Source organism: Rhinolophus ferrumequinum, chromosome 5 (assembly GCF_004115265.2).
Source record: "Rhinolophus ferrumequinum isolate MPI-CBG mRhiFer1 chromosome 5, mRhiFer1_v1.p, whole genome shotgun sequence".
Lineage (NCBI taxonomy): Eukaryota > Metazoa > Chordata > Mammalia > Chiroptera > Rhinolophidae > Rhinolophus > Rhinolophus ferrumequinum.
Window position 1 is genome coordinate 8,430,810 of NC_046288.1, and position 26,615 is coordinate 8,457,424.

At 35.0% G+C, this 26,615-nt stretch overlaps 1 protein-coding gene across 6 annotated transcripts in view; it reads left to right on the forward strand.

The window, feature by feature from the left end:
* Positions 1-852: 852 nt before the first annotated feature.
* The window catches only part of NFXL1 (nuclear transcription factor, X-box binding like 1), a 53,028-nt gene continuing 27,265 nt past the window's right edge, over positions 853-26,615 (forward strand). Inside the window, exons 1-15 of one of the 6 annotated variants that reach the window (XM_033106511.1) lie at positions 853-943; positions 1,341-1,586; positions 4,118-4,294; positions 7,707-7,816; positions 9,763-9,893; positions 11,681-11,859; positions 12,085-12,246; positions 12,334-12,434; positions 13,109-13,223; positions 14,269-14,393; positions 15,128-15,250; positions 19,096-19,186; positions 24,112-24,232; positions 24,475-24,634; positions 25,350-25,441. In XM_033106511.1, coding sequence (XP_032962402.1) covers positions 1,343-1,586; positions 4,118-4,294; positions 7,707-7,816; positions 9,763-9,893; positions 11,681-11,859; positions 12,085-12,246; positions 12,334-12,434; positions 13,109-13,223; positions 14,269-14,393; positions 15,128-15,250; positions 19,096-19,186; positions 24,112-24,232; positions 24,475-24,634; positions 25,350-25,441 — 1,931 coding nt within the window. In that variant the 5' untranslated portion in view covers positions 853-943; positions 1,341-1,342. Of the gene's footprint in view, positions 1,642-4,117; positions 4,295-7,706; positions 7,817-9,762; positions 9,894-11,680; positions 11,860-12,084; positions 12,247-12,333; positions 12,435-13,108; positions 13,224-14,268; positions 14,394-15,127; positions 15,251-19,095; positions 19,187-24,111; positions 24,233-24,474; positions 24,635-25,349; positions 25,442-26,615 lie in introns of all 6 variants that reach the window. The other 5 variants (XM_033106512.1, XM_033106510.1, XM_033106513.1 and 2 more) reach the window with 5 other exon arrangements.

Here is a 26,615-nt window from a genome sequence, read left to right on the forward strand (position 1 = left end):
GTGAGTATTACAGTTAATATATACATGTAAAACACTTTGAGTAGTGCCTGGCACTTAAATAAATGCTATGTCAATATTAGATATTTATTATTAATGTAGAGGAATTAGTTAAGCTGAAGAGTTGCATGAGGATTATGTAGTCCCAAACAGCAGTCAATATATTTTTCAATCCCAGAAAGACCCCCAAAATTTTAAGATCCATCTATCTATCTATCTATCTATCTATCTATCTATCTATCTATCTATCTATCTATCTACCTACCTATCATTTATCTTTTTTGGAAAACTCAGCAAAATCAGAAGACTTAGGTTCTGGCTCTCAACTACTTTACTTACTAACATCTACTTTAGAGAGCTGTCATGAAGGTAAAATCGGCCTGCTCAGGAAAAGCATATTGTAAATTACTTAAAGGACTATTATAATAATAGGCATTAGATTTCCTCTACATCACTGTGGCAATTCAGAAAGGTGCAAACTCCCTCAGCTCTCCCTTCTTCTTCCCTGACGCTGAATGTTTTCATTGTAAGTACTTTTTTTCTATCAGTGAGAAAAGTTTTGTCAGTTGAAAGCCAAAGGCAAGGCTAAAGATGGAGGGCAGTCAATTAATTATAGGCACTTCTGAATCCTGATACCTAGCTGGGTTTAGGCAGCTGCGGGGAATCAGCAGCGCCCTCTGGGGTACATAACATCTCAGGGTCCACCCACCTTCTCACCTTGAGCCCTCTGGTTGTCGACCCCACCCGAGACCCAGAGCACGCCGGGAATTGTAGTTTCTGAAGGCCCAGCTCAGTCAGCGCACGCGCTCGGAGCTCCCTCCTTAACCCACCTCTCCACCCCACCCCCGACACTCCCGGATAAGGAAGCGGCTAGTGATGCCACGCGTTCTGAGGGCGGTGGACGCGGGCTTCTGGGAGTTGTAGTCGCTGGGGACAGGCGCCGTCGGTTAGGAGACGTAGCTTTCCATGGGGTCCGCTAGTGCAGTCGGTTCCCCGCGGGAGCCGCGGGCTCACTCGGCAGCTTTCCCCAGACTGCGCTTCCTCTGAAGCTGAGGAGGCGCTTTCGTTTTCCCCGGCTCCCCTTCTCCGGTGCTGGATGCTCCTTGCCCTGCAGTCCACTTCTCTGCCTAGTCCCCTCTCCGGTCCATCTCCGAAGCTCTAGTTTAGCGGGACTCGCCCTCCGGGAGACACAGGGCCGCGACCTTTTTAAACCTGGTCTCCGCCCTCTGAGACCGTCCTCATTCGGCCCCTCACACCGGCTTCCACCACTGTCCCCTTTTTCTCTGTCTCGGCACCGCTGCACTCACGCTCCTTCCACTACTTTTTTTTTTTCCTCTCTGCAGGGATGGAAGCTTCCTGGCGCCAGGTGGCCGGTGGCCGAGGCCGAGCCCGTGGACGGGCCACTGCGGTCCCCTCCTCGGGAAATGGAGTCCATCTCCGCGGCGCCGGAAGAGGGCGAGAAAAGGGGTCGGTGGGCGCTGCGGGTCCCGGCCCCAGCCCGGGAGGAGCCGCGACCGCCGCGGCTGCAGGTAGCTCAGCCGGGCGCAGCCCCACGGGATCTGAAGCTCTGCAGACTTCCGTAGCCGGTGGTGAGAATGGCTCCCGTCCTCGGTCTCACCTGGATGTCTGCTAAGGCACTTAAAAGTCAGAACTGCTTCTGCCCTTGCTTTCATTCACTTGTCCTTCGGGAGTTGATTATTGGCCTCACCTCTCAAAACCTTTCAGGCAGCTACTCTCTTCGGCATTCTAGGCAGATTTCCATCTTAATTTTATCTTAATTTTAATTGATGTTAATCAGTGACTTCTCTGTCCAGTATTGTTCCCGTCACTCTTTGCCTACTAAATCCCTAGACCGAAAGTTGCAAATTTTGGCCTGGAGGTCTAACTTAGCGTATACTATTGTTTAGTTAATACATACTTTTAAAATCTAAATTGGTTCTTATCTCTCTCTCTCTCTCTTTTTTTTGTGTGTTTGTTTTTCTGTTCTTTTTCAAATTCTCATAAAAATCTGGGTAATAACTTTTCTTATGAAATAATATTTTGTGACTTTATTGCCTTTGTGCATGGCAACAGTTAGCTGTACTGAGTCATAAAAATCCCATTTAAATTGGGTTTAGTACTCCATTTCTCATTGTCTCCTATTTCTGGGGCCAGTTGTCATTTTCCATCTCTACCTGATTGTTTTAGTTTAGTAACTTTAATTGTCTACGTCTGTAAGTACTTTTGCTTCTGGTACTTTTTTCCGTTCTTATTCACAAATTTCATGTCCTTTTCTGGATGTATCTGGTGTGGCCTCCTGGCGCATGTCAATAGCCTTCATTCAAGGCTGTGTTGTAGTGGAGCCTGAGAGTATACATACAACTCTAAATCGTCCTTACTAATGGAGGAGTGTTTGGGGCCGTGGGAATAATCCCTGAATTCATTTTATTTTTGTGTTTGTAATGTATTTTTCAAAGTACATGTTTTGGGGGGAGGAGCAAATTGAGCTTCTGAGTGCTTTTTCTCCTAAGCTAATTTTCCAGTAGGTAGTATTCTCTTAGCTTTCAGTTACAGAGTTTATGGTGGTGGTGGTGGTGGTGGTGGTGAGGTTTACAAGTTGGAGACCTATGAACAGTTTTTGTAAACTTTCTTGGATTTTATGGATAGTAGAAAAGCAGGCATTCTTAGCCTGGATAATTGAGATTTGACTGTAAGATATAACGAGTGAGAAGGCTGCTTTGTCAGCTTTCCTTGAGATGAACGTATGTGGATACATAGATCAGGTTATGAATGTTTTTATTATATTTGGTAATTCAGTCTTTTAAAAAAAATGTATCCTTAAGCACTGATTTCCCATAATTACGTACATTTCTCATCTCTTATCGTATATCAAGATTTGAGTCATATCTTATAGCCATTACTTTTCTCCTAATGCTCAAAGATTCCTACGTCACACTGTACGATTTTCCTCCAGTTTTACTTGAAATACTGCCTAGTCCCTGACCACACTGGCTGCCACAAGAAAAGGAAAACATTTCATGAGGAAATAAAACGTAAAGTTTCATTAAGTACCAATACACCACCTAAAAATAACAAAGCTTATTTTGCTAGTGGCTCATCAACTTCAAGCATAAAGTGAATTTTAAATTAATTATTAAAAATTTTAAATTAGTAAACTTAAAATCCTCTCAATATGGGCACTAATGAATTCAGAGCAATGCAGTATGTTTGTGGCTCGTTTCTTAAACTCCAGTTGCTGTTCATAAGAGTATTAGCACTTACTTAGCGCTTGAAGAAAATTCCCATGGTCATTGGTCGTGAGTTTGAGTCTCACTGGGAATGAGCTATGAAGTAATCTAATTATTACTACTTTTTTGTATTATTGTTTAACCAGGTAACAAAATGAGAAGTACAGACAGTGCTAAAGAGAATAGTGGAAGAACTAATCCAAAACTTATTTAACGTTTCTTTTTGGAAGGAAGTTGTATGAAGCATATTTTCTGTGTTTGCAACATTCTGCGTGAATTAATGTTAAATATAGTACATGTTTTGTGACCACATTTTAATTAAGGCAAAAAGTCCTTGAGCTTTCTAAGAAGCAGATTATATAAATGTAGTGGGAATACAGGGAATATTGTTTCTTCAGTCTTTGGTGGGCCAGGCCAGGATGGTCTGTAGTGTGGAAAGGGGTAGTTTAAAAAAGCACCTGCCTCCCACTGATTTGGATGTGCTCCGAGTGGGCATGTTTCCCACCTCTTAAAAATCACTGTGTAAGACTTATTTTTTAAACATACAATTTTATTTTTTGTTAAAATGTCCTTATCTTGAGATTGCTCACCAGTATTTTGATACTTTTATCATACCTTTATTTTTTTTTTTTTATTGCTTTGTTAGTCATTCCTTTTCTAGAATAACTTGTTGCATTTAACAGGATATTTAACAAAAGTGAAAATTTTCATTGTGGTATTCCCTTTGGTTGTGTGACAAGAAATTTGAAAATACTTTTTTTCATGGATGATAGAAAAGTAAAATGCTCTAAAGATGATTTTTAAATCTGTATTAAAATGACATATTAGTACAGCATGCCCTGCATTTTGAGAGATTGTTTTACAGAAATGAATCTCATTTGTTTTCTTTTAAGCAGAATTACTGTCTCAAAGGAAATTTGAGGAAATCAAGAAGGCTAATCAAGCTGCGGCCAAAAAACTTGTTGAAGAACACTTTAGCTCTTCCTCTGAAGAAGAAGGAGATGAAGATTTTGAAGGAAAACGGGGAAAAATAGTTGCTAATACATTTATAACTTACACTACTCAGACAGGTACTGTATGATCTTTTAAATTTTGACTTTATATTAATGAAAATATATTCCTGACTTTTTAAAAACACTTTTACTCTATGTGGTATAGTTTTTGCATCTTAGGAGTGAGCATTTTTGTGTTGTAGAATTGAATTTTTGTGTTTTACTATATGTACATTTTATTATTAGTGTATAACACTAATCTTTCTGTAAAGCACGTAGAATGGCAATGTCCTTTATAGCCTTAGTGGTTCCTTGCTGCCTTTAAGTGGTATTTCATTAGAATGCTGGGAGGGGGATGCCAAAGCTCCTCATGAGATGAGTGGTCCAAGTTGTTTCTGGTTATGATTTGATTGGACTTCACTTTGATTACCCCTTTAAATCTAGTCTTCATTTTTTCCCCTCTTTTTCATCATGTTCAATGTGTCTTGAAGTCTATTTTATTTCTTGACTTTATTTTATATATTACAACTTTATTTTATATATTACAACTTTCAACTTTTATACTTAAAAAAACAAAACCTTAAGTCTTCTTGGGTTTGATGTGTACAATTACATTATATGTTGTTTATATCTGGGTTACTCTTAAAAGCCATATTTGTTTATGAGAAAGAGGGCCAAAGTGATGCTGCTATGAAGGGTTTGCTACTAAATGTAAAAATAGATTATTTTAAAGGTAAGTGCTATACACTTTCAACATTTTATACTTAAAGTCGTTATTAGAACATTCTTGTTGTATTATCAACATTACTGTAGTTGGCTGGGAATACTGATGGCATCATGAGGATAGATACACATCGTCAAGTAGGTTTCCAAGGAATTTATCATATGTGCCGAAGAATTAAGGTTAGGAAGCTTGACTAAGTCTGGCTTAGCCAGGTAAAAGTTGATAAAGGTTTGGAGGACTTCTAGAGGACTTCATCGTAGAAAGTAACCTTAAGAAGCTTCCTGCTTCAAGAGGACCTCACTTAAACGATTCTAGGTAGAGGCAGATCTTATTTTTAAATAGGAAATTCAGTGATGTAACTCAGTATTTCTTCCTAGTGTTTAGGAACCATCATTTGTAAGTTTTAATTAACTTTTAATTTGGCGTTCATCTTAAAAGTGTTAAGGCAGTTTTTCTTATGCTGTTTTGCGTCAAATCCATAAATACTGATTCTCGTCCCTTTGTGTAAGGAAGGAAATTTGATCAATAAATACCAGAGTAATAAGATGGTTTCCATCTCACGTTAGTGAATTGGACACCAGAACTTTACCAAAGAATTTCATTCTTTTTACTTGGGCACAGCCTTTGTACTTTTGTGATTCTTCTCTTAAATTTCAGACTTGCATGGTCAACTTCCTGATGAGTATGTCTATCTTGCTGGCCTGAGCTATGGACACGTCAAACCATATGTTGAACGATAACTCATTTCTTCTCCTGTTTTCTTTATCTCAATTAGTAGCACCACAGTTTTCCTGTTTACCCACGGAAGCCAGAAATCGGGGAGCAGGGATGGTACATATGTGGGTTTCATTTACCACCACTTCTCCTCTCTTCCCGTGTCAGACATCTCATCAAGCACAGCATTCTCTCCTTCCTAATCTTGACATCAACATCAACTTTTAAAAGCAACACAATCTAAATGTGACCAAGTCCTGCTTGAGTTTTACTTCCTACATTTCTTAAGTCTACCCCTCTTCTCCCTACATACTAACATTGCCTTAATTCTGGCCCCTACAGCTGTTTAATATGTGAATTAAATCCACATAACTATGAGGTAAAACTTACTATTTTAAAGATGAGAAAACTGAGATGAATAGATACTTAGGTCATTTTTGGTTTATCTGCTGTAACTGCCTCTTAACTGGTACTTCATGCTTCTAGTCTTGGCCTCCTCATACTCATTTTTCTTCAGTTGCTAGGGTAATCTGTTTAAAATGCATGACTTCAAATGCCATGCAATCTACCGTGACATCCTGGGCAGTGTACTTTATTGTTGCAGCCAAACTTTAATACAATTTTCAAAGAAATCTTACATAAATCTTATAAATAAAAGATTAGACTTTATTTTGTTAAAGCCGATTTCATCTTGTTCTCATATTCTATTTTACGTGTTAGCTGTTAAATTAGATGAAATTTAAAATGTTACGCATTTGCTAAAGCCAGCTATACTGAAAAGCAAAATAAGCACACAGAATATGATTATCAAGTCTGCTTTTAAGGATACTCTTTAAACTTCAATGTTTATTGAAAATAAAGCAGTTATCTTTAATTTTATAATTTTTTCTTTGTTTTGGGAGTAATTTTATGTATATTTTGTTTAATATCCTAAATTAAATTTTATGTTTACATTAAAGTAGAGCAAGTTTTTGTAAGTGCTGTGTTTACTTACATCATTTTAGAAAGTAAAGAATTATCCAAGTGTCTTACTTATTTAATTTTTCTTTTTGGTAATTTAAATTTTGCTTTGAACCATTTTATTGGCATAAGTTCTGTACTTACGATAGTTTAATAAGCTATTACTCAGTCAACCTCTGTTGAACCATCTTTATTGGACTAAAGGTATGTAGGTTTATTTCTCATACACTAAAGTGACTCATAGTGCTGCCCTTTTGGTGTTGTGTGCTTTTGGGTAGTTTCTCTGCCTTTGATTTTACTGTTACTGTTATTTCTTGGACCTTCCTGTAGTAACCCCTTGCAGCAGCATAGTGTAGGTTAAGAGGGCTCACTTTGGAGTCTTACTGAAGTTGTTTAATTGCTCTGTGCTTCAGTTTTCTGATCTGTAGAATGAAGATAAATATAGCTCATTTAATTCCACTGAAATACTAATAGAACAGTGCAAGCAAATAAATGCTGAGGAATTACTTAAAGTAAATGTAGGCTAATAAATGTAGGCTAATATTTTTTTTCTAAGCAGTTCATGCTTCCTTTTTAAGCAGAAATAATGAACATAATTTAATGAAGCAAGGTTATTATACAGTAAAGACCCGAGGATCTTTTCATTCAACAAGTTTTTATTAAGAATAAGCTATATGTCAAACACACACACACGCACTTATATTTAGGCTAAATGGTTCTGCTGAACTTTGACTTTCAGTTCGTTTCGTTTTGCTTTTTGCTATGCTTTTCCTTGTGACTTGACAGCGTGCTGCTCTTACCTATGGCTCTGCCCCCACTAAATTTGTTAAAGACTCTTAACAGCAATAAGAGCAAGTGTACTCTGAGGGAGGGATGAAGTACTGCTTTTGAATCAAGTACATAAGATTTAATGCATGGGCTCTATGACCTCTTGGCAGCTCACTGGTTGCTTTTTTTAAACTTCTCATTTTCAGCTATATTTTGAGCTGTTGATATTGCTAGACAGTTCGTGCATAATGTGGTGCTGTTAGTGAGTGTGTATTATTTTCAGATGTTGCTTAACATGAAGTTTTCAATTTTTTAAATTTCAAGATGGAGATACATGTGAATTAGAGCGAACAAAACAGTATGTAAATGAAGCTTTTCAAGCAGGGGCTATGACATGCTTAATTTGTATTGCTTCAGTGAAGAGAAACCAGGCAGTAAGTTTTTCTCCTTATCTATACTAAATGTATCTCCCTAAATGACTTATATTGTATTTGCAGTACTGAACCCTTTATTATGTTTTTGCTTATTTTTGTTTAAAAATGCTTCATTTGAGAAATGTATTGATCTTTGTTTTGTAAATCTGGAATTTAAAAAATTACCTCTAAATGAGCATCAATATTTTTAGCACTATTAATATAACTGAAGCAAGTATCTTCATTTTTAATGCACATGTCAATTTGATAAAGCATTTTTAGTATCTTTGTACTTTAGAGATTCCCACAAATACTGCAATTGTTAAAATGGACTTTATTTCACTACATTCCGTAGGTTTAGAAAAAGATAGATAAGGTCCTTGCTTTCAAGGAAGGACCTAGCAATGACACGATTTATCAGTGAGCTTTTCTTGTGTTGAAGACACCGTGGAAAGTGGCCTAAGGTCATTGGGGAGAGATGGAGTCAGACATAACTCGTATACTTAGAGGCCTAATGGCAAAGTTATCTATATGTAAATTTTAAATGTCATTAATGAAGCAATTAAAGGGAAGTGATGACTGAATATGATAGACTCAACATTTAGACCTCAGATGAATCCACTGCTTTTCTAGCAGCATGGCCCAGAGAAAGGAAAATCAGGAAATGGTTGGTCATGTCGAGTGAATCAGAAATTTAACATGTGTTGGGTAGGGTAGCTTAGCAGATGCAGAGGCCGTCAGTGCCTGGAGTCATATGTGGTTGGTTTATTCTGATTTCATCTTCAGTGGATGAATAGTCTCTGCATGTGGCTACAGTCGCACCTTAAACACTTGCTGTGTGTGGATTTTTTTTTTTTTCAACCTCAATGCTTTCTCCTTGGGGACTCAGCCAGTACATGGGTGTAGTGCAGAAGCGCAGGGGAGTTACATTCCACCACAGGGAACTGGTGAATGTGCCCCAGCCTCTTCTCTATTAGGGGTTGGAGCTGGGGTGGTCCTCGGCCTGCTTTTCATGGTTCTTTAGAGGGTCCTAGCAGGACTGCCTTTAGCGGGAAACAGTTCAGCATTGTACCACTTACTGGCGGTTCCTCTTCCCATCTTGTGCCCTCACTCCTGTATCCCAGTTCTTTTCTCAGGCACTGATTTGGGAGGAATACAAACTAAGAAGTCAGCTTTTTTTAATGCTATTGCCAGCTATATGTAATATATAATACACTACATGTCTGGTTTTATTAAATAATTGCAAAATGTTATAATGAAAGGAGAATTGATTTTTATATCAAAGTGTTGGTAGGTTTTAAAAATTACTATTCCTTAAACTTTTATATATATATATATTATATATTTTCAAGTTTTTTGTTCACCTAATTTTTGGAATTTAGCATTAAGTGGTAGACTAATAGGTTTTATACAACAAAAGGGCAATATAAAGATTATATGTACATATTTGTGTTTAAGGATTCCTTTGTAGTACTATTTCAAATTGGAATAACCTAAATGTTCAACAACCAAAAATCGGTTAAACAAATTATGGTATATAAATCTACAGGATATATTGTGCAGCTGTAAATACCAGGTTGTATGAATATATTTGGTAAGGGCAAATCCTTATACTATGTAAAAAAAGGCTATAAAGTTTTATATCAGTCTGTACAGTATGGTCTCATTTTTTAAAAAGTATGAAATATATTTTTAAAAAATAACTGGAGGCTGTCCAGAATGTTAGCAGTAGTTATTTCCAGCTGACTGTATCTGGACGATTAATAATATTTTTCTTTAAAGTGTTCTACATTTAAATAAATTTTTATAAAGAACATTTCTTCTATGATTCTGGAAGGAGATTTTTTTTCTTTAATCCCTTAGTTTGCTCTTGACAATAATTTAGTGTGGTGCTCATTTTAAAATATTGTGTAATTATGAAAGAAAAATCATTGCATATGTGTTAATTTCTGATACTTTTGTCTTAGGTTTGGAGTTGTTCAGGATGTTTCTGTATCTTTCACATGCCCTGTATCCAGAAGTGGGCTAAAGACAGCCAGTTTCTAGTATCTTCTTTAACGGATGATGATTTTGGCAAGAAGGATTATCCCTGGCCTTGGTAATTTTTCTAATTTAGTTGGAATATCAAGTTGTAAAATAAATGAAAATTGTAGCTCATAAGTTGCTTTATTGGCATTTTCAGTATCCATGTTTGTCCTTCAGTTTCATTTAGTTTGTGAAGATACGGGACATGGAAATGGCTTTTTCCCTCCAATTTGTATAACTGCTAGTTCCTTTCAATAACTAATTAGTCATTCAGACTATTTTTCCCCCCTACAAAACAGTTCCTTTGTTATCCTTTTTAGAGACCTTTCATTTCTTTTCCATAGGATTAGAATCCTTCATAATTTCAATACGTTGGGAGTTCGTATCATACATTAGTATCACATTGTGCAAGACTGTCATGTAACATATTTTGATCATAGGCTTCCCAATTTTATCTTCAAAATCTCTCAAAACTGCAGGTGTATATTATTCACTAGTAATTTTTATACATTTATTAGTTTGGCTTATTATTCATGGTTATTTGACCTTGAACTTCTGTTATATTTTCTGAAAGAGGTGGGGAGAGGAAATTTTATCTCTGCTAAATAACGACAGTAACAAATTTATCCATACTGGCAACCTAGAGGGTAGATTTACTGTTAAGATAATGAGGCATAAACTTTTGCTCTGTGTTCGCAAAAATATTCACTTTTGTAACTAATTTTATATTTGTAATTTTGAGTTCTTTTTAACAGAGGACCTCAAATTGTAAAAGACTCAGGCTTCAGGAAACGTGGATCCATATCAGATGTGGATCCTGTTATTACCATAAGTACTAATACACAGAGGTTGCCAAAAAAATGTATACACATTAAGAAAGGAAAAAACTATTAAAATTGTAATACTCTACAGTTTTAATAGTTTTTTCCTTTCTTAAAATGTGTATACATTTTTTTGGCACCTTCTGTATGTGTAAGCAGTAAAGGCCTTCATTGGATAAATTTATAAAGCTTGTGAAAGTGTGAGATGTTTAAAATATGGTTATGTTTTATATTATTCATTGAAGGTACTTTGTAGAAAATAGTTGTATCTATCTAGTGTTTACTGAATGAGTAGTGTCAAAGGTAAACTATTCATTCTTGTGGACTTAACCACTGTTAATACACAAATTTTTGTCAAATAAAGCTGAATAGCCTGATTAAAAAAAAAATTGTAACACTCAATATATACCGATAACAAAAGGTGAATACAAGTCGTGTGTACATTTTTTGGCACCCTGGTATTTGTAAAATTGTGGTAGTGTAGTTTTTAAAAACATTTTAGATATAGTAGGTACTTTGTAAAAATAATCCTCAGTCATCCGTGAGAGATTTTATTCCCATGTTACCAATGGGGCTATTGAAGTTAATTTAAGTGAAATGATGTCTTTAGATTTCTCTTAATCTTAAGTGGTGAAGCCAGGATATAGGTGTATTCTAGATATGTACTGTTTAATGCAGTAGCAACTAGCCACATCTGATTATTTAAATTTTTAAAAATTATGAAAGTTCTGTTCCTTTCTCAGTTGTATGCATCAGTTATATTTCAGGTGTTCACAAGCCGTATGTGGCTATTGACTACCATATTGGACTTGGCAGCTGTAGAACAGTTTCGTCTTCTCAGGAAATTATATTGGACAGAGCTGTTCTGGATGGTTGAAATTGATGTTAGTAAAATCTTGTTTTTTACTGATATAAAAATGGAGCAAAGAGTGTCTTACATAAAACTAATTGAATGTACTATATTATTAAGTGTAGTTATATTCCTGTCTCTCATGTCACTTTTAAAAATGAAATTAACATTAGTAATTCTTCTTTGTAGTCCAAAATGTAGGTTTGAATACAAACGATCTGACACACCTAGTAGGTACTATTGCTATTGTGGAAAAGTAGAAGATCCTCCTTTGGATCCGTGGCTTGTGCCTCATTCATGCGGCCAAGTATGTGAGAGAGAATTTAAACCTCCTTGTGGCCATAAATGTTTACTCCTCTGTCACCCAGGTGAGTTACGTATTACGTTTGTAATTGTGGTGGTTATTTCTGCTTACGTTGAGGCAAAAAAATTGTGAAAGTTGAATTCAGAACTTAACTTTACATAAGAAAATACTGAAAGGGAATGCCTTTTAAAGTATTAGTAAAGAAAACTGTAGAAATCACTAATAGATGTAAGAATGAAAGTTTTAACTTTTGATTTCTGATTTCTTTTTTCTTTTCATCGGATTCTAGGGCCCTGCCCTCCTTGTCCAAAGATGGTCACAACTACTTGTTACTGTAAGAAAGCAAAACCCATCCCTCGTAGGTGCAGTGCCAAGGAATGGTCCTGTCAGCTGCCATGTGGGCGGAAGTTGCTTTGTGGACAACATAAATGTGAAAATCCTTGTCACGCAGGTGAAAGGTCATACCTGTTAGCCAAAGTCAAAGCAGTCTCTGTTGCTTTTATAATGTTTCTGTGCTAATTTATCATTGTGATTTTAGGAAGTTGTCCTCCCTGTCCAAGAGTTAGTAGACAGAAGTGTGTTTGTGGCAAACAAATAGCTGAAAGAAGCTGTGCAAGTCCACTATGGCACTGTGATCGAGTAAGTATATATGTGTCTTGAAGGGTGGGTATTAAAGAATATGGAAAGCATGATTAGAAATACTAATTAGGTTTAGTTGGATAAAAGGAGAGGAAGAATAGTAACTGAGATGAATTCTATTCATGGTTTAGGAAACTTTTCCTATTTAATATTTTAATTACTGGAGGGTAACTTTTTTTCAAAGTGACAGCTATTTGTTGAATTTTGTATTCAGTACCTATGTACTCTCTTTCTTGCTAGCTCTCTCTCCCTCTCTTTCTCCTCTCTTCAGCCAACACTCCTCCTTCCTTTATGAGTTAATCCACTTGAGGAAGTAGGATTGATTTTGTAGATTGCTCGTCCTAGAATTCACATGGTTTTAGTACCATTTGCAAATTTTTGGTGGGTGACCATATGAAGCTCTTTTTGCTTTTTTATATTTTAAAAATATGCTCTTTGGTGCATAGGAAACGTTTGTGTGTGTGTGTGTGTGTGTGTGGAGTGTGTGTGTGTGTGTAAACATGTATATATTTATGTACATGTTTTATATATGTATATATGATACCTGTGTAAGATGTAAAACATGAGGAACATAAAGAAGTTGCATATTTGTTGTTGAAAAATGGATTATGTCATGTACAAAGTTTTTTTTAACTTTTAAGTCCTTCACTAGTGCTTATTGCATTTCATTTTAGGTATGTGGAAAAACACTGCCATGTGGTAATCATACATGTGAGCAAGTTTGTCATGTTGGTGCTTGTGGAGAATGTCCTCGATCTGGGAAAAGATTCTGTCCATGTCAGAAGTCAAGTAAGACTTTTTTTAAAACTTTAATGGGGTATGATTATTTTTCATGCTAACTGGAGTACTTTCCTAATTAGAGAACTCCTAATTCTCCGGGAGTTCATAATGTAGTTTCAATAATAATACAAATTTGATGTTAGATTTCTGTACATTTAGTTGAGAAGACAATATAGCACGTGGACTAGGAACTCAGACTTTGGAGTCAAGTATATTTGAGCTCAAATTACACTTTCGTGAACTATGTTTTTCTCAAGTTAAATAGGGACAATAATATTACCTTCTTCATAAGATAATTGTGAGAATTAAATGATAAAATGCACATAAACTATTTAATGTAGTGCGTAATGTGCACATAAAGGAAACCTCATACTCAAGCTGTTGTCATTGTGTATTGAGTTATAAGTAGATTTAGTTTTGGCTGCTTTGAGATAAAGGCATACCGTATATTATATTATATAAGATCCAGTCTTATATTACAGTAAAATAAGACTGGGCGTGATACTAATTTTTGCTCCAAAAGACGCATTAGAGCTGGTTGTGTGGCGAGGTCTTATTTTTGGGGAAACGCGGTAGAAGGGTTGCAGTTTGAGTCTACTTCCTTGACTGCACCAATACCAGCAAACATATGTATAAGATTATTGTCAACATCTGTCATAATATGTTTAAGGTGAGTTTCACGATGTTTTTAAAACTACATCTTTTTTTGTTAAATCTTATAAGGTTGTTAGAAAATTTTTTTTATAATTCCATATTGTGGAATTCTTCATAGAGGTTTATGTGATGTTATTCATTTCTTTCAGATAAATATTTCTGAAGTAGCGCCTAAAAATGTACTTCCTGAGGATGGTAACTTGTCATGTGTCAAATTGTTTTTTAAAGCATTAACTTGACAAATATTAGGGATCATTCTCATTAATTTTTTCCAATAGTTATGTAGATGCAAAAATTCAGTCTGAAAAAGCTATCATTCTTTAGGGAACCAAAGGAACATGGCACGTTTTTAGTGCTTTCTAATATTGTATCTTACTATTAACTTTTTGTCTGCTTTCAGAATTTTCTTTGCCTTGTACAGAAGATGTACCAACTTGTGGAGATAGTTGTGACAAAGTACTTGAATGTGGAATCCATAGATGTTCACAGCGTTGTCACCGAGGTCCTTGTGAAACATGCAGACAAGTTAGTCATCTCCTGCAATAACTACTGTTCAGAGCTATCTATTATAATATGTCAAATGGGATTGTTCTCGTTCTGTAATTGTTTTCCATTACTTAGTTTCATAAACATCTATGTTATGATCTGGATGAGTTTAGTAACCTAATATTTATGGTAAAGCAGTAGGCGAGTATACCAGCAATCAAATCCAAAAATTACCTTTTGTTTGTTTTTGTTTGGTAAAGTTTGAACAGTCTCACTATTATAGTCTAGAATGGGGTTATTGGTTCCCAGAAGACATTCCGAGCAATAATGAATTAGGCTTAGTGATGACGGAAAGAAACAAATGCCTGGACTTGCCTGAGACTTTAAAGTTATATGTGTCACTTTGGTTATAACTATACTACCAAGTCAAAAAGTTAGCTTACTAGATAATACAATTTTCTTGCTTTATTGAGACAAGATGTGCAGATGTCATGGTATGACTAGATGTAAGTGATTTTGATATGTGGTATTTTGCTATTTAATGTCAAATTCCTACTAAATTTAATAATGGAAATTCATATGAAATCTTTTGGAACAAAGTAGATACAAACAAGTATTTTAGGAAATTCAGCTTTAGTTTTGGTAAAGTCTCTCATACAAATTTGCTCTTAAAAGTTTTCTCCTTCATTTTTTAGTAATTAGAGAGATTGCAATGTGAAAAAAAATCATGTTAACAAAAGTTAGTTTCCATAGCATTTATTTGTTTCTTACAGGAAGTAGAAAAGCATTGTCGCTGTGGAAAGCATACAAAACGAATGCCATGTCATAAACCTTATCTCTGTGAAACTAAGTGTGTTAAGATGCGTGATTGTCAGAAACATCAGTGTAGGAGAAAGGTATGTGTAATAAACTTGGGACACTGATTTAAAATTTCTCTTGAATTTTTCTTTTGTGGGCCTGTGATAAGCACCATCTTGACACGTTCTTCAGATATCCAGGCATATTTTATGTTTCCCATATGAAATATTAATAAATATTCTAGTTTGATCTTAGTTGTTTGTATTAGTGGGAAATCTCACCAAGATTTTTAGACAATGGGCTCTTTTTGTCCTGCACAGAATTTTCTCAGCTTGGTTCTGGAGCTATTTCTGTTCCCCGATTTTAAAAGATCATAGCAGTGTTAAGAGTGATAATTCATTTGGTGGAAGAGGCTTAACTTCTATTGTGCAAACCTTATTTATAGACACTTGGTTCAATATATGGTCGACTGGAGTATTTTATTGAGTTTGTAGATTTACGGTCTTTTTTGGGTCCCTTGTATCATTATGAATTATCCCTCTATGTCTGGTAAGATTCCTTGTTCTTAAATCTATTGAAGTATAATGATTTCAACTTTCTTTTGCTTAGTGTTAACAAGGTATATATTTTTCCTTCTTTTACTTTTAACTTATTCATATCTTTATATTTAAAGTAGTTTTCTTATAGAGAGCGTTTAGGTATTGTTTTATTTTATCCAAGCTGAACAGTCTTTGTCATTTAATTCGGATGTAGATCATTTACATTTAATGTATATGTTAATATGGTTGGATTTAATTCTTATCATTTTACTATTTATTTTTTATTTGCCCATCTGTTCTTTGTTCCTTTCCCCTCTTTTTCTGATTTCCATTTTATTGATTGTTGTTTTTCATGAATTCCCTTTCAACTCCTTTATTTGACTCTCATACATTTTATACCCATGTATTTTATAAACCCCAAATGCCATGTTTTTTTTTTTGCTTTAAATAGTCAGGTATCTTTTAAAGAGTTTGCAAAAATAAGAAAAAGTCTTCTTTTATATTTATCATCAAACTCATTATTTTTGGTGCTTTTCATTTTTTTACATTAACTTAGTTTTCTGTCCATCTGGTTTCATTTTCTTTCTATCTGAAGAACTTCATTTAACAATTCTTGTAGTGCTGGTCGTTATTTCTTTCAACTTTTGTAAAATATCTTCAACCATTTTTTGTGAAAATTATTTTTACTATGGGATTCTAGTTTGACATTTTTTTCACTTTCTTTAAAGATGTTGCTCCACTATTTTTTATTATAGCTTGCATTTTTTCCAAGAAAGAGTGTGCTGCGATTATCTTTGTTCCTTTGTAATGTATCTTTTTTTTTGGCTATTTTTCAAAGATTTTTCTTTTATTACCAGTTTTCATCACTTTGTGGTGTTCAATGTTATAGCTGTCTTCATGTTTCTTTAGTTTGATTTTTATTGAGCTTCTTAGAGCTGTGGGTTTATTGTTTTCATCAGATTTGTGACGTTGTCAGTCTTTATTTCTTAAAATGTTTTTCCCCTATCCATTGCCTTCTGAGAGTGTAATGATGTGTATGTTATGCTACTTGAGGCTCACAGCTTACTGATGCTCTCTTTATTATTTAGTGTTTTTTAAAATTTCTGTGTTTTAGTTTATATAGTTTTGTCTTCAAGTTCATTAATTTTCTTTTTCCTTGTCTAATCTGTTTTTTTTTTTTAATCACATCTTATGTTTATCTCAGACATTATACTTTTTCCTTTTTGAGAGCAGGGTTTTGTTGTGTTTTTTTTTTTTTTATATCTTCCATGTCTGTCCTTAGCATGCTAATACTCTCTATCTTCTAATACTCTCTATCTTCTTGATATGGATGGACTATACTTATAGTGTCTATTTTAATGTCCTTGTCTACTAATTCTATCATCTGTCATTTCTGGGTCTATTTCTGTTGATTGATTTTTCTTCTCCTTTTGGGTTTTTATCTTCCTGCTTCTTTGCCTGCTGGGTAATTTTTAATTGGTTTCCAGACATTGTGAACTTTACATTTTTGGACGCTGGGTTTTTTGGTATTCCTTTAAATATTTTTAAGCGTTGTTCTGCGTCAAAGTTAAGTTTCTTAGAAATCATTTGGTCCTTTTTATTATTGGGGAATATTGGGGAGCAGTGTGTTTCTGCAGGGCCCATTAGCTCCAAGTCCAGTCGCCGTTTTCAATCTTAGTTGCAGGGGGCACAGCCCACCATCCTGTGCAGGAATTGAACCGGCAACCTTGTTGTTAAGAGCTCGCACTCTAACCAACTGAGCCATCCGGCTGCCCGTCCAGCAGGTCAGCGGCAGTTCATTGTCTTCAATCTAGTCGTGGAGTGCACAGATCACTGGCCCATGTGGGAATTGAACCAGCAACACTGTTCTTTAGAGCTCGCGCTCTAATCAACTGAGCCATCCGGCCGCCCCCCATTTGGTCCTTTTAAGGCTTGTGTTTTGTTAGGTGTGACCAGACTACCCTTTTTATCTAGGGCTAAGTTGGCCCCACTACTGAGGCAATGACTCTTCTAAGTACTCTCCTTGATTCCTGTGTATTAAGAGGTTCTTCCACTCTGGCCATAGTAAACACAAACTGGTCCCAGCATTGAATAATCTCTGGAAATCGTTATTTTCTTCTAGTGGTTCTTTCTTAGGTTTGGGGTAGTTTCCTCTTACACATGTACAGACCAGTACTTGGCCAAATACTTAAGGGGTCTCTCCTGGAATTCTCCAGAGCTTACTAGAAGTGGTATTGCTACCACTTCTTCACAAATTCTAGCCACACACTGGCCTCTCTGAGCTATGAATTTTGTCTACTCAACTTGGTAAGACCATCGGACTTTGCTTATGATCTTTCTCTCTGTGGTGCAACCTGGAACCTCCTGGCCTAACAGGACTTACTTTGTTTCTCTTCTCTTATGGATTGCTGTTCTGTGCTGCCTAATTGTCTAATGTCCAAAAACTGTACTTTATATATTTTGTCTGATTTTCTAGTTTAAGGCAGGAGAATAAATTTGGTTGTTGTTTCCTCCATCATGGTCGGAATCAGAAATGTCTAAGGGCTTATTCAGGCCATGGACCACGAAACCTTTTTTCCCCACACTGCCACTGGCAAAGTGAGAGTCACATAGTTTTAGTAAATATTTGTCTAATTGAGTGAACTATTTTGACTTTTAGTTGCTTTTCAGTAATGTGTATTTTATTTTGAGCTATTTTTATATACTGATACTTGTTCTTAAAGTAGGTTACAACCCTGAGTTTAAGACAATAGTAGTCTGTATTTTCTTTCCAAATTTGAATATATGAGAAGTCAAGGAAAGAGTTAGAATGGCAAGACGGACTTTAAGTAGTAGCCTTTTGTTCATGAATGAAAATTGGACAGGTCATAGACAGCTGTATTTCTCACAGACAGATATTGGAAATCAGGGAAGTGACAAAATAAAACTGAAAGCAAATAACCTATCTCTGCTTTTCTCCTTTAGTTAGTCTCGGATTCCATGGTGCCAAACTAATTTATACATTTAACTGGTTTTATTTCAATTAAAATTTTAAAATAATCAGGCTAATTGTTTGCCTGAATTGACTATAGGGTTTGACCAGAACTATTCCTTTGGTTATCAGTCTCTGCATAGCAGATAAGTAGAAATGAAACTATCGTACGGGAGTGTTTTAAATCATAGAATAATTAACTAAAACACAAGAAAATTTAGCTTGATTTCATTAAATTGGGATATTATCTATTTAAATTTGCAAGTTCTTAATATAGTGTATCAGAATAATGCTAATAATCTTGAATATTTTTATTCTTATATTGTAAAAAAGTAATTTTGTTTTCCATAAGTTTTGTGAAGAACTAGTAATGACATTCACATTGTGCATGGTTTTCAAATTACCTGTTCTTTTTATATTGCTTTCTCTTCAGTGTTGTCCTGGGAACTGTCCGCCTTGTGATCAGAACTGTGGACGCACTTTAGGATGTAGAAACCATAAGTGTGCATCTGTCTGCCACAGAGGTAAAATCTCACAATAGCTGTAATCTTATGTTTGTATGTACATAATGTTATAGTTTGTAGAAGGCTTTCACATTCATTATCTTACTTCATCCTCTTAACAACCCCGAGAAGGTAAGGGCAGTTGCCAAGATCATGATTTTATGGACAAGGAGATTGAAGTTAAAGAGGTTCAGTGACATTCTCAGGTAAATATCTAGGAAAGCAGTACAGTCAAGATTTGAACCCAGGTTTTTTGAATATAAGAGTTTCGTTCTTTCTGTAACACCATGTTTTTTCTTTACTTCCTCCCCACCTTCTCCACACAATTTTAAAATTAATATGTTCTTAGTTTTCTCAGTTTTATTTTGAGTTTTAAATGTTCATATGGAATTAAATCTAGTAAGGGATTGGATATATCCTAAGTCAGTAGTTCTCAAACTTTTTGGTCTCAAAACCCTTTTATATTATTTTGGGACCCAAAGAGCTTTTGTTAATGTGGGTTTTATCTTGATATTTGTTGTATTTGAAACTGAAGTAAAATGTAATATTATTTATTATTTTGTTTAAAAACAACATTAATAAACCCATTATATCTTAACACAGTAACATTTTTTTGTGAAAAATAACTTTTCTGAAAATAATTTTAGTGAGAATGATATTGTTTTACATTTTTGCAAATGTCTTTAATGTCTAGCTTGATAGGAGATAGCTGGATTTACATATCTATTTCTGCATTCAATCTGTTTTGGTTTCACTCGTCATATAGCTTCTGGAAAACTCTATTCTATGCATGTGAGATCTTGCAGACACCCTCTGAAAGGGTCTCATCAGTGCCTAAGTTATTAGACATTGAAAACTGAGTTAATGACCAATTTGGAGTATGTAGATATGAAATGGAATCTAGTAAAAGATGGTATAAAGTAACGGGAGAGCATGGTCTCAGAGTAAGAGGTCCTGGTTCAAGTCTGGACTCCGCGTCTTAGTGGCCTTATGACCTGGGACAAACTACTGTACTGTTTTGATTGTCTTCCTTTGGGATTACATGCATGCTAGGTACCGTAGTTAATGTCTTAATCCTGTCGGAAATTTTGCAAGGTTTGTGGCACTACTGTTGTTTACCATAATAAGGAAACAGCCAAAGAGACTTCTTGGCCCACGGTCACAGAACAAGTTGCAGGGTCAGGATGTGAACCCAACTTGAATGGTATTTCCATTATACCACATTGCCTCCCTGTTAGGAAAAGTGACAGATTCCATTAAACCCATAGACATTTTCCCGAGGATGTTCTCTGATTAGTCAGTGTCTTTAAATTGTGAAGTTTAGAACTAGTTTTTCAGTTCTCACCATTTTATTTCCTTTCATAGTCAATTACATCATTGACCATTAAATTTAAATTGAATTAACATTCTAAAGTTAATCATTAATTTATTTAATGCGTATTTTTGTGTGTCTGCTAAGTACCAGGCACTGGGATTACATGAGTGAACAATATTGACAAAGTGCCTACTCTTATGGAACTTACTTTTTTTTTACTCTCCCTCAGTTAGAATACAAAAATAATTAAATTAATATAGAATATCAGGTGGTATCACATATAGAAAGAAAATCAGAGTGAAATTAAAATGGTGATAGTGGGGATGGTATGTGCTATTTCGTGTCGTATGATCAGAGGAGGGCTCTGAAAAGACGTTTGTGAGGAGACTTGATCAAGCCATGTGGCAGGGAGTGGACTGGCATTCCAGGCGAGAAAGCAGTGGCTGCCAAGGCCCTGAGACAGGAGCTTGTGAAGTAACTGCAAGGAAGACTGAAGTAGGTTCTCAAGGGGACAAATGGCAGGAGATGAGGTCAGAGAGATGCTAGTATAAAGATGGCTGGGGAAAGGAGAATGTGTATAATGCTTTCCAGACCATTGGTAAAACACTGGCCTTTAAGTAGAAATCCTGACTAGTTGTATGACCATTAAAGAAATTGGATCAGTCGTTGAGAATTTTCTCACCAGGAAAACACCAAGCCTACTTGATTTTTACACATGCTTTTTAACAAATAAACATTTAAGGTACATATAAGTTCAGTCTCCTCAAGCAATTTGAGAGTCCATGTTAAAAAGGAATGTGCTCCAACTCATATCGTCTGAAAAGTAAAGTAAGAGAAAATTACAGGCCCATCTAACTCATGAACATGTTTGTAAAATACTAAGGTTTTCGCTACTCAAATCCAGCTATCCAGTACTATTAGGTATCTAAAACCTTTATCATAACCAACTTGGATTTATTCCAATAATGTGTGGTTGGTTTAACATTAGTAAACCTAATGATGTGATTCATCACATTAACAGATTAAAGGACAAATGAGGTTGTCTTAGTAAATGTCTAAAAAACAGCTGATAGAATTTAACATCCATATACGATGGAAACTTAACTAGAAGGGAGCATCATTAACCTGATATAAAATATCTAAAAAAAAGTTAGGGCAAGTATCATACTTAGTGGAGAAGTATTAAAAGCATATTCCCATCTGATGCTTGTTATCCTGTATTTATCATATATTTATAGGATTTGAAGCAAATCCTATAAATACTTCAGTATTCATCTCTAAAAGATGGAATCTTAATCTAAAAAAGTTAATATATTTCTTAATAAATCAGCAAATATCTGGTGTTCAAATTTCTTGTTGTTTCATAAATACCTTCATTTTATACTTCAGTTTGTATGACTCAAAAACCTAATAAGATTGACATGCTGTAATTGGTTGATGTCTCTAAAGTCTATTAATCTAGAATTTCTCTCCATCTTTTTTTTGTTTTTTCTTATTTGTTTAAGAAACTAGGTTGCTTTATTTAGGTCACAGAATCTGGATTTTGCAGATGCATCTCTGTGGCATTATCTGACATTTTCCTCTTTATTTCTTACAATTTGTTAGTGGGATCTGGAGGTTTGATAAGACCCAGGTTCAACTTATTTTTTTTTTTTTGGCAGTGTTGTTTTTTTTTTTTTGAAAAGAAAGAAGCTTAGCTCCTAACAAAATTTACCTTAATGGAAACTATGTGGAAGACTCTGTTGTACAACTGTCACCATTTTTTAAGTCTACATTATATAAGATACATAAAATCATTATTTCATACCATTTTCCATCATTCTAGACATCTTCATAATTAAAGTTATACTTTAACTCATAAGAGAGAAGATGCTAACTACATGTTTGCCCTGTGAATATATGAACGTTTGATGTATAGTTCTTTTAAGTTCAAGGTCATCTGTTTTTATGGTTCTGCAATTACTGGCCTAGTACCCATGTTGGTTATTGACTCACTGGCGACTATAGTTACATTCTGTGTGCTGCTTTTTCATTTAAAAGGTGTTATCACTGAAGCTATTTTAATTTATTTGTCATGTTATACAAGTATCTGTAACAAATTCTCTTGATCAGTAGGAAGACTGTTCAGAGAAATTACCCCTTATTCTGAAGATTTAATTTTAAGAAGAAAAGTGACACAGCAATTTAGAGTGGGAAAAAGGTTATGTTTGATAAATCCCTCTTTGAATTGCTGAAGATGAATGGAATTTATCATTGTTAAGTGTGGAAATTGATATAATATGCAGAATGAGAACGGACTTAAATGTCACCATTAACTTAATAAAATGTGACATCTAGTCATTCTTTTGGAAAGCTCAAAATAAAATTTGATCATGTGGGTCAGGATAACTTGGCTTGCATTGCCATTGAGATAATAATTCACTGGATTATTCTTTGCTTATCGAGACACTAAAGTATAAATTTGGTTATTTGTACAATACATGTATTTTCTCCCTATGGTACTTTTTACTTTCATTTCCTTTTTCTCTGTTTATTATTTGAATCAAAATTCTGTTGTTTGTTTTAAGGAACTATTTTGAAATTTTAGAGGCTTTAACCAGCCTATTTTTTTCATCGTTAATCTGTTTCTTATCAGGTTAATTGCTATTCAATATTTTGTTTGGTCCTGACACCTAGGGAGCAATCTCTTAAGATACTCACTGCTTAGCTGTGAGTATCTAATTCCCTTGTTATTTCATTTCTAATTGGGTACTTTACTGGGAAAAGTAGAGTGGGAAGAAAGCCCTTAAGCTGATATGTGTACCTTGGGGAGAACTTTATGGCCTGTTTAAAAAGGTTTCTTTCATTTTATTTTTGTGTTTTTCTACCAGCCCATAACGAAAGAGGGCAAAAAGCTGAAACCCAAATAACTTCTCCTTTTGAAATGTTCAGAAGATAAATATTTGGAATTATAGCCTAAAATGAGGGTTTAGAATTTTGCTTTTCACAAAGCATGAGTAATGGAAAATTGACTGTACTTGTTAATAACCTGATGAGAGAAGTTACTCTTATTGAGGAATTTATCTAAAAATAATGTACTTGAATATGTTATGTGTGAAGATAAGCCAAAGAGATTATTTTTAACATTAGATTTTCCAAAGACTTAAATACATTTTTCTTGTGTAGTTTTGAACGAGTAATATGTTAAATTTGTTATTTAGAACTTTTAGCAAATTTTAAATAAACTTTAAGTACAAGCGTAGATACAGAAAAGTATACACAAAAGTGTACAGCTTGAACAAGTTTTACAAACTGAACATAACCTTTTAACTAGAACTCAGAGCATTACAAAGAACATTACCAGCATTTCCAAAACCCTCCTTGTATCCTTTGTAACCATCATCCTAGTTTGAACATTATAGATTAGGTTTTTCTGTTTACTTTATGTAAATGGAATCAAATCCACATATTCTTTGTATCTGGCTTCTTTTGCTCAATGTTATGTATGTGAAATTAATTCCAATATTGTAGTTTCTTCATTCTCATTGTTGTGTCACATTGAACAAATATACTAAATTTATTGATTTTATTGTTGATGGGTGTTTGGGTAGTTAAGTAAATTTCTTGTTAAGTTTCCCACTTTTGTTTTCAGGTAGTTGCTATCCCTGCCCAGAAACCGTAGATGTGAAGTGCAATTGCGGTAATACAAAGGTGACAGTCCCCTGTGGCCGAGAACGCACCACAAGACCACCCAAGTGCAAAGAGCAATGCAGGTTAGTATGAAGCTTTGCACAAACTTACACCTGTGTCTTACAAATTTAAATTTAAATAGATTTTTAATATTGTTAGTATTTTTAGTTTTGCTTTAATGTTTTAAAATACTAATATTCACAGTATGCTCGTTCTATATGGAATCAGAAGATACATAAATAGATAATTGCATTTTAGATATATTTATATAATTAGTTCTTCAGTGATCAAAAGTAATTTAAAAAAATTGTACTTTATGATTTAGTCGACCACCAACTTGCCATCATACAAGCCAAGAAAAACATCGCTGTCACTTTGGCTCCTGTCCTCCATGTCACCAACCTTGCCAAAAAGTTTTGGAGAAATGTGGTCACTTGTGTCCTGCTCCATGTCATGATCAAGCATTAATAAAGCAAACTGGCAGGGTAAGGGAACAATATTATTAAGAGATAGTGCATTGCTGTGGGTCATATTTTCTTAACTTTACTTAGTCATTCAACAAGCAATACGTACTTACTGGGTATTAAGCACCGTAGTAGTAGCTGGGGTAGAAGGTAAATAAGACTTGGTCTTTTGTCATAAGAAGTTCATAATATAGAAACAAATGTTTGAAAATACAGTGTGATAGTCATGTTATAATCCAGATATAGATAAATTTGGCAGTCTTCCTTCACATATGTGATTTAGGATTATAGAGATCTCCTGGTTTCCTCAAAGATTCATTCACATTTTCAGCAAATATTGATTGAGCCCTTACTATGTATTAAGCATTCTTCTAGGTGCTGAAGAGACAACAGTGAACCAAATGGAGATTACTTTCTACTGGTGGAAATTGGAGTTTATAATTCTGTTCTTACTCTCCCTTTGGCTCATGAGACGTGAAGGAGGCTATGTTGCCTTTGTTCTGCCATTTAAAAACTGGAGTTAGCCTCAATTTTTAATATCAAATGTGTGTGGAGGGGAGCAATCAGATAGAATGCAGATGGAATAGAATATTTCAGTAAGCATAATTTGTTGATTACTTAAAAAAAAATTCAACCTACTTGAGTGGAGGATACATGAAACTATTTTCTTAGAGTCTTATAATGGCCATGTGATTTTATCCCTGTGACTTAACATTGGTATGTCGTTTACTTGTAGCACCAGCCTACAGGCCCTTGGGAACAGCCTTCGGAGCCAGCATTTATTCAGACCGCATTACCTTGTCCTCCTTGCCAAGTTCCTATTCCTATGTAAGTATTAGAATTTTAACATTTAAAAAATCTTTTGACATAGTTTAAAGTATATGTTAAGTTATCTTTTTCTATTTTCTTTGTTCCATTCATCATTTTAGGCCTAGGCTGTAAACTAGTTCCCTGTCTTCAGCTTCATTCTTTTCCAAATATATTTTCCATACTGCTTCAAAACTTCCTCTAGAATTTTTTTTTGAGTCTTTAGTTTGATACCGTTCTTAGCTTCCATAGCAACTTGTGCTTACAATTACAATAATACATCTAAGAGATCATCATCTGTTAGTGTTCCTGATTCCTGTGCTAGTCTGTAAGCGACTTGAGGACAACGGAAAGCCATGATTTAGATAAGGCAAACTTGAAGGAGAGTATTTAAGGGAAACACTGAAAATGAAAGGAAGTAGTTTCCTGGATCGGCCCGGAAATGACCTGGACTGAGTTCTAAGGAGTCAAATCTAGGGTAATAGGGAATCTTGGAAAGGTTCGTACTTCAGCAGAGGTTATAGAATACAGAGAGAAGGGAACCGTAGAACTAAGAAGCAACTAAAATTAGAAAAGGGACTGTTGTCAACAACTAAAGTTACAATTGGTATGAATATTGGTATGTCGTATGTATTAGTCTTTTAAAGAGAGGGTTCTTGGGTTTTTTTACATTTAAAGCTCTCCTGTTTTGTCCTTCTACAACTTTCCTTTCAGTTTAAATAGCATGTATATTTTTATACATTGATGGTGCAGTCAAGTTGGGAGGCAAAGTGTTAGTGGGAGCTATATCCATGAATAGGGTAATTTTAGTGTGTAGATTTAGTGGAGGGGGAGGTATAGTTAACACAGAGGTTCTTTCTGTACATATTCAATTAGTAATCATTAGAGGCGGTTCTTTTACTAAGGACTTGTAGATCATGAAGGACCAAGTTGTCTGAAGTAATTCTAACTAGGTTTAGTTATTAATGATTATCATTGGCCTAAATTTTTCCTTTAGGGGAAACAGAGGAAAAGACATTGATATTTGATTCATAGGCACAAAAATTGACATATTGCAGTCAATTACCTTTGAATTCCTTAATGTGTTTTATAGGAAGATTACTTAACATACATGTCATACAGAAGAGTTTCAGTGCCCTAACAGTGTGCTATCTATTCCTGTTCATTCCTTGCTTCCCTCCCCCTCAATCCTTTG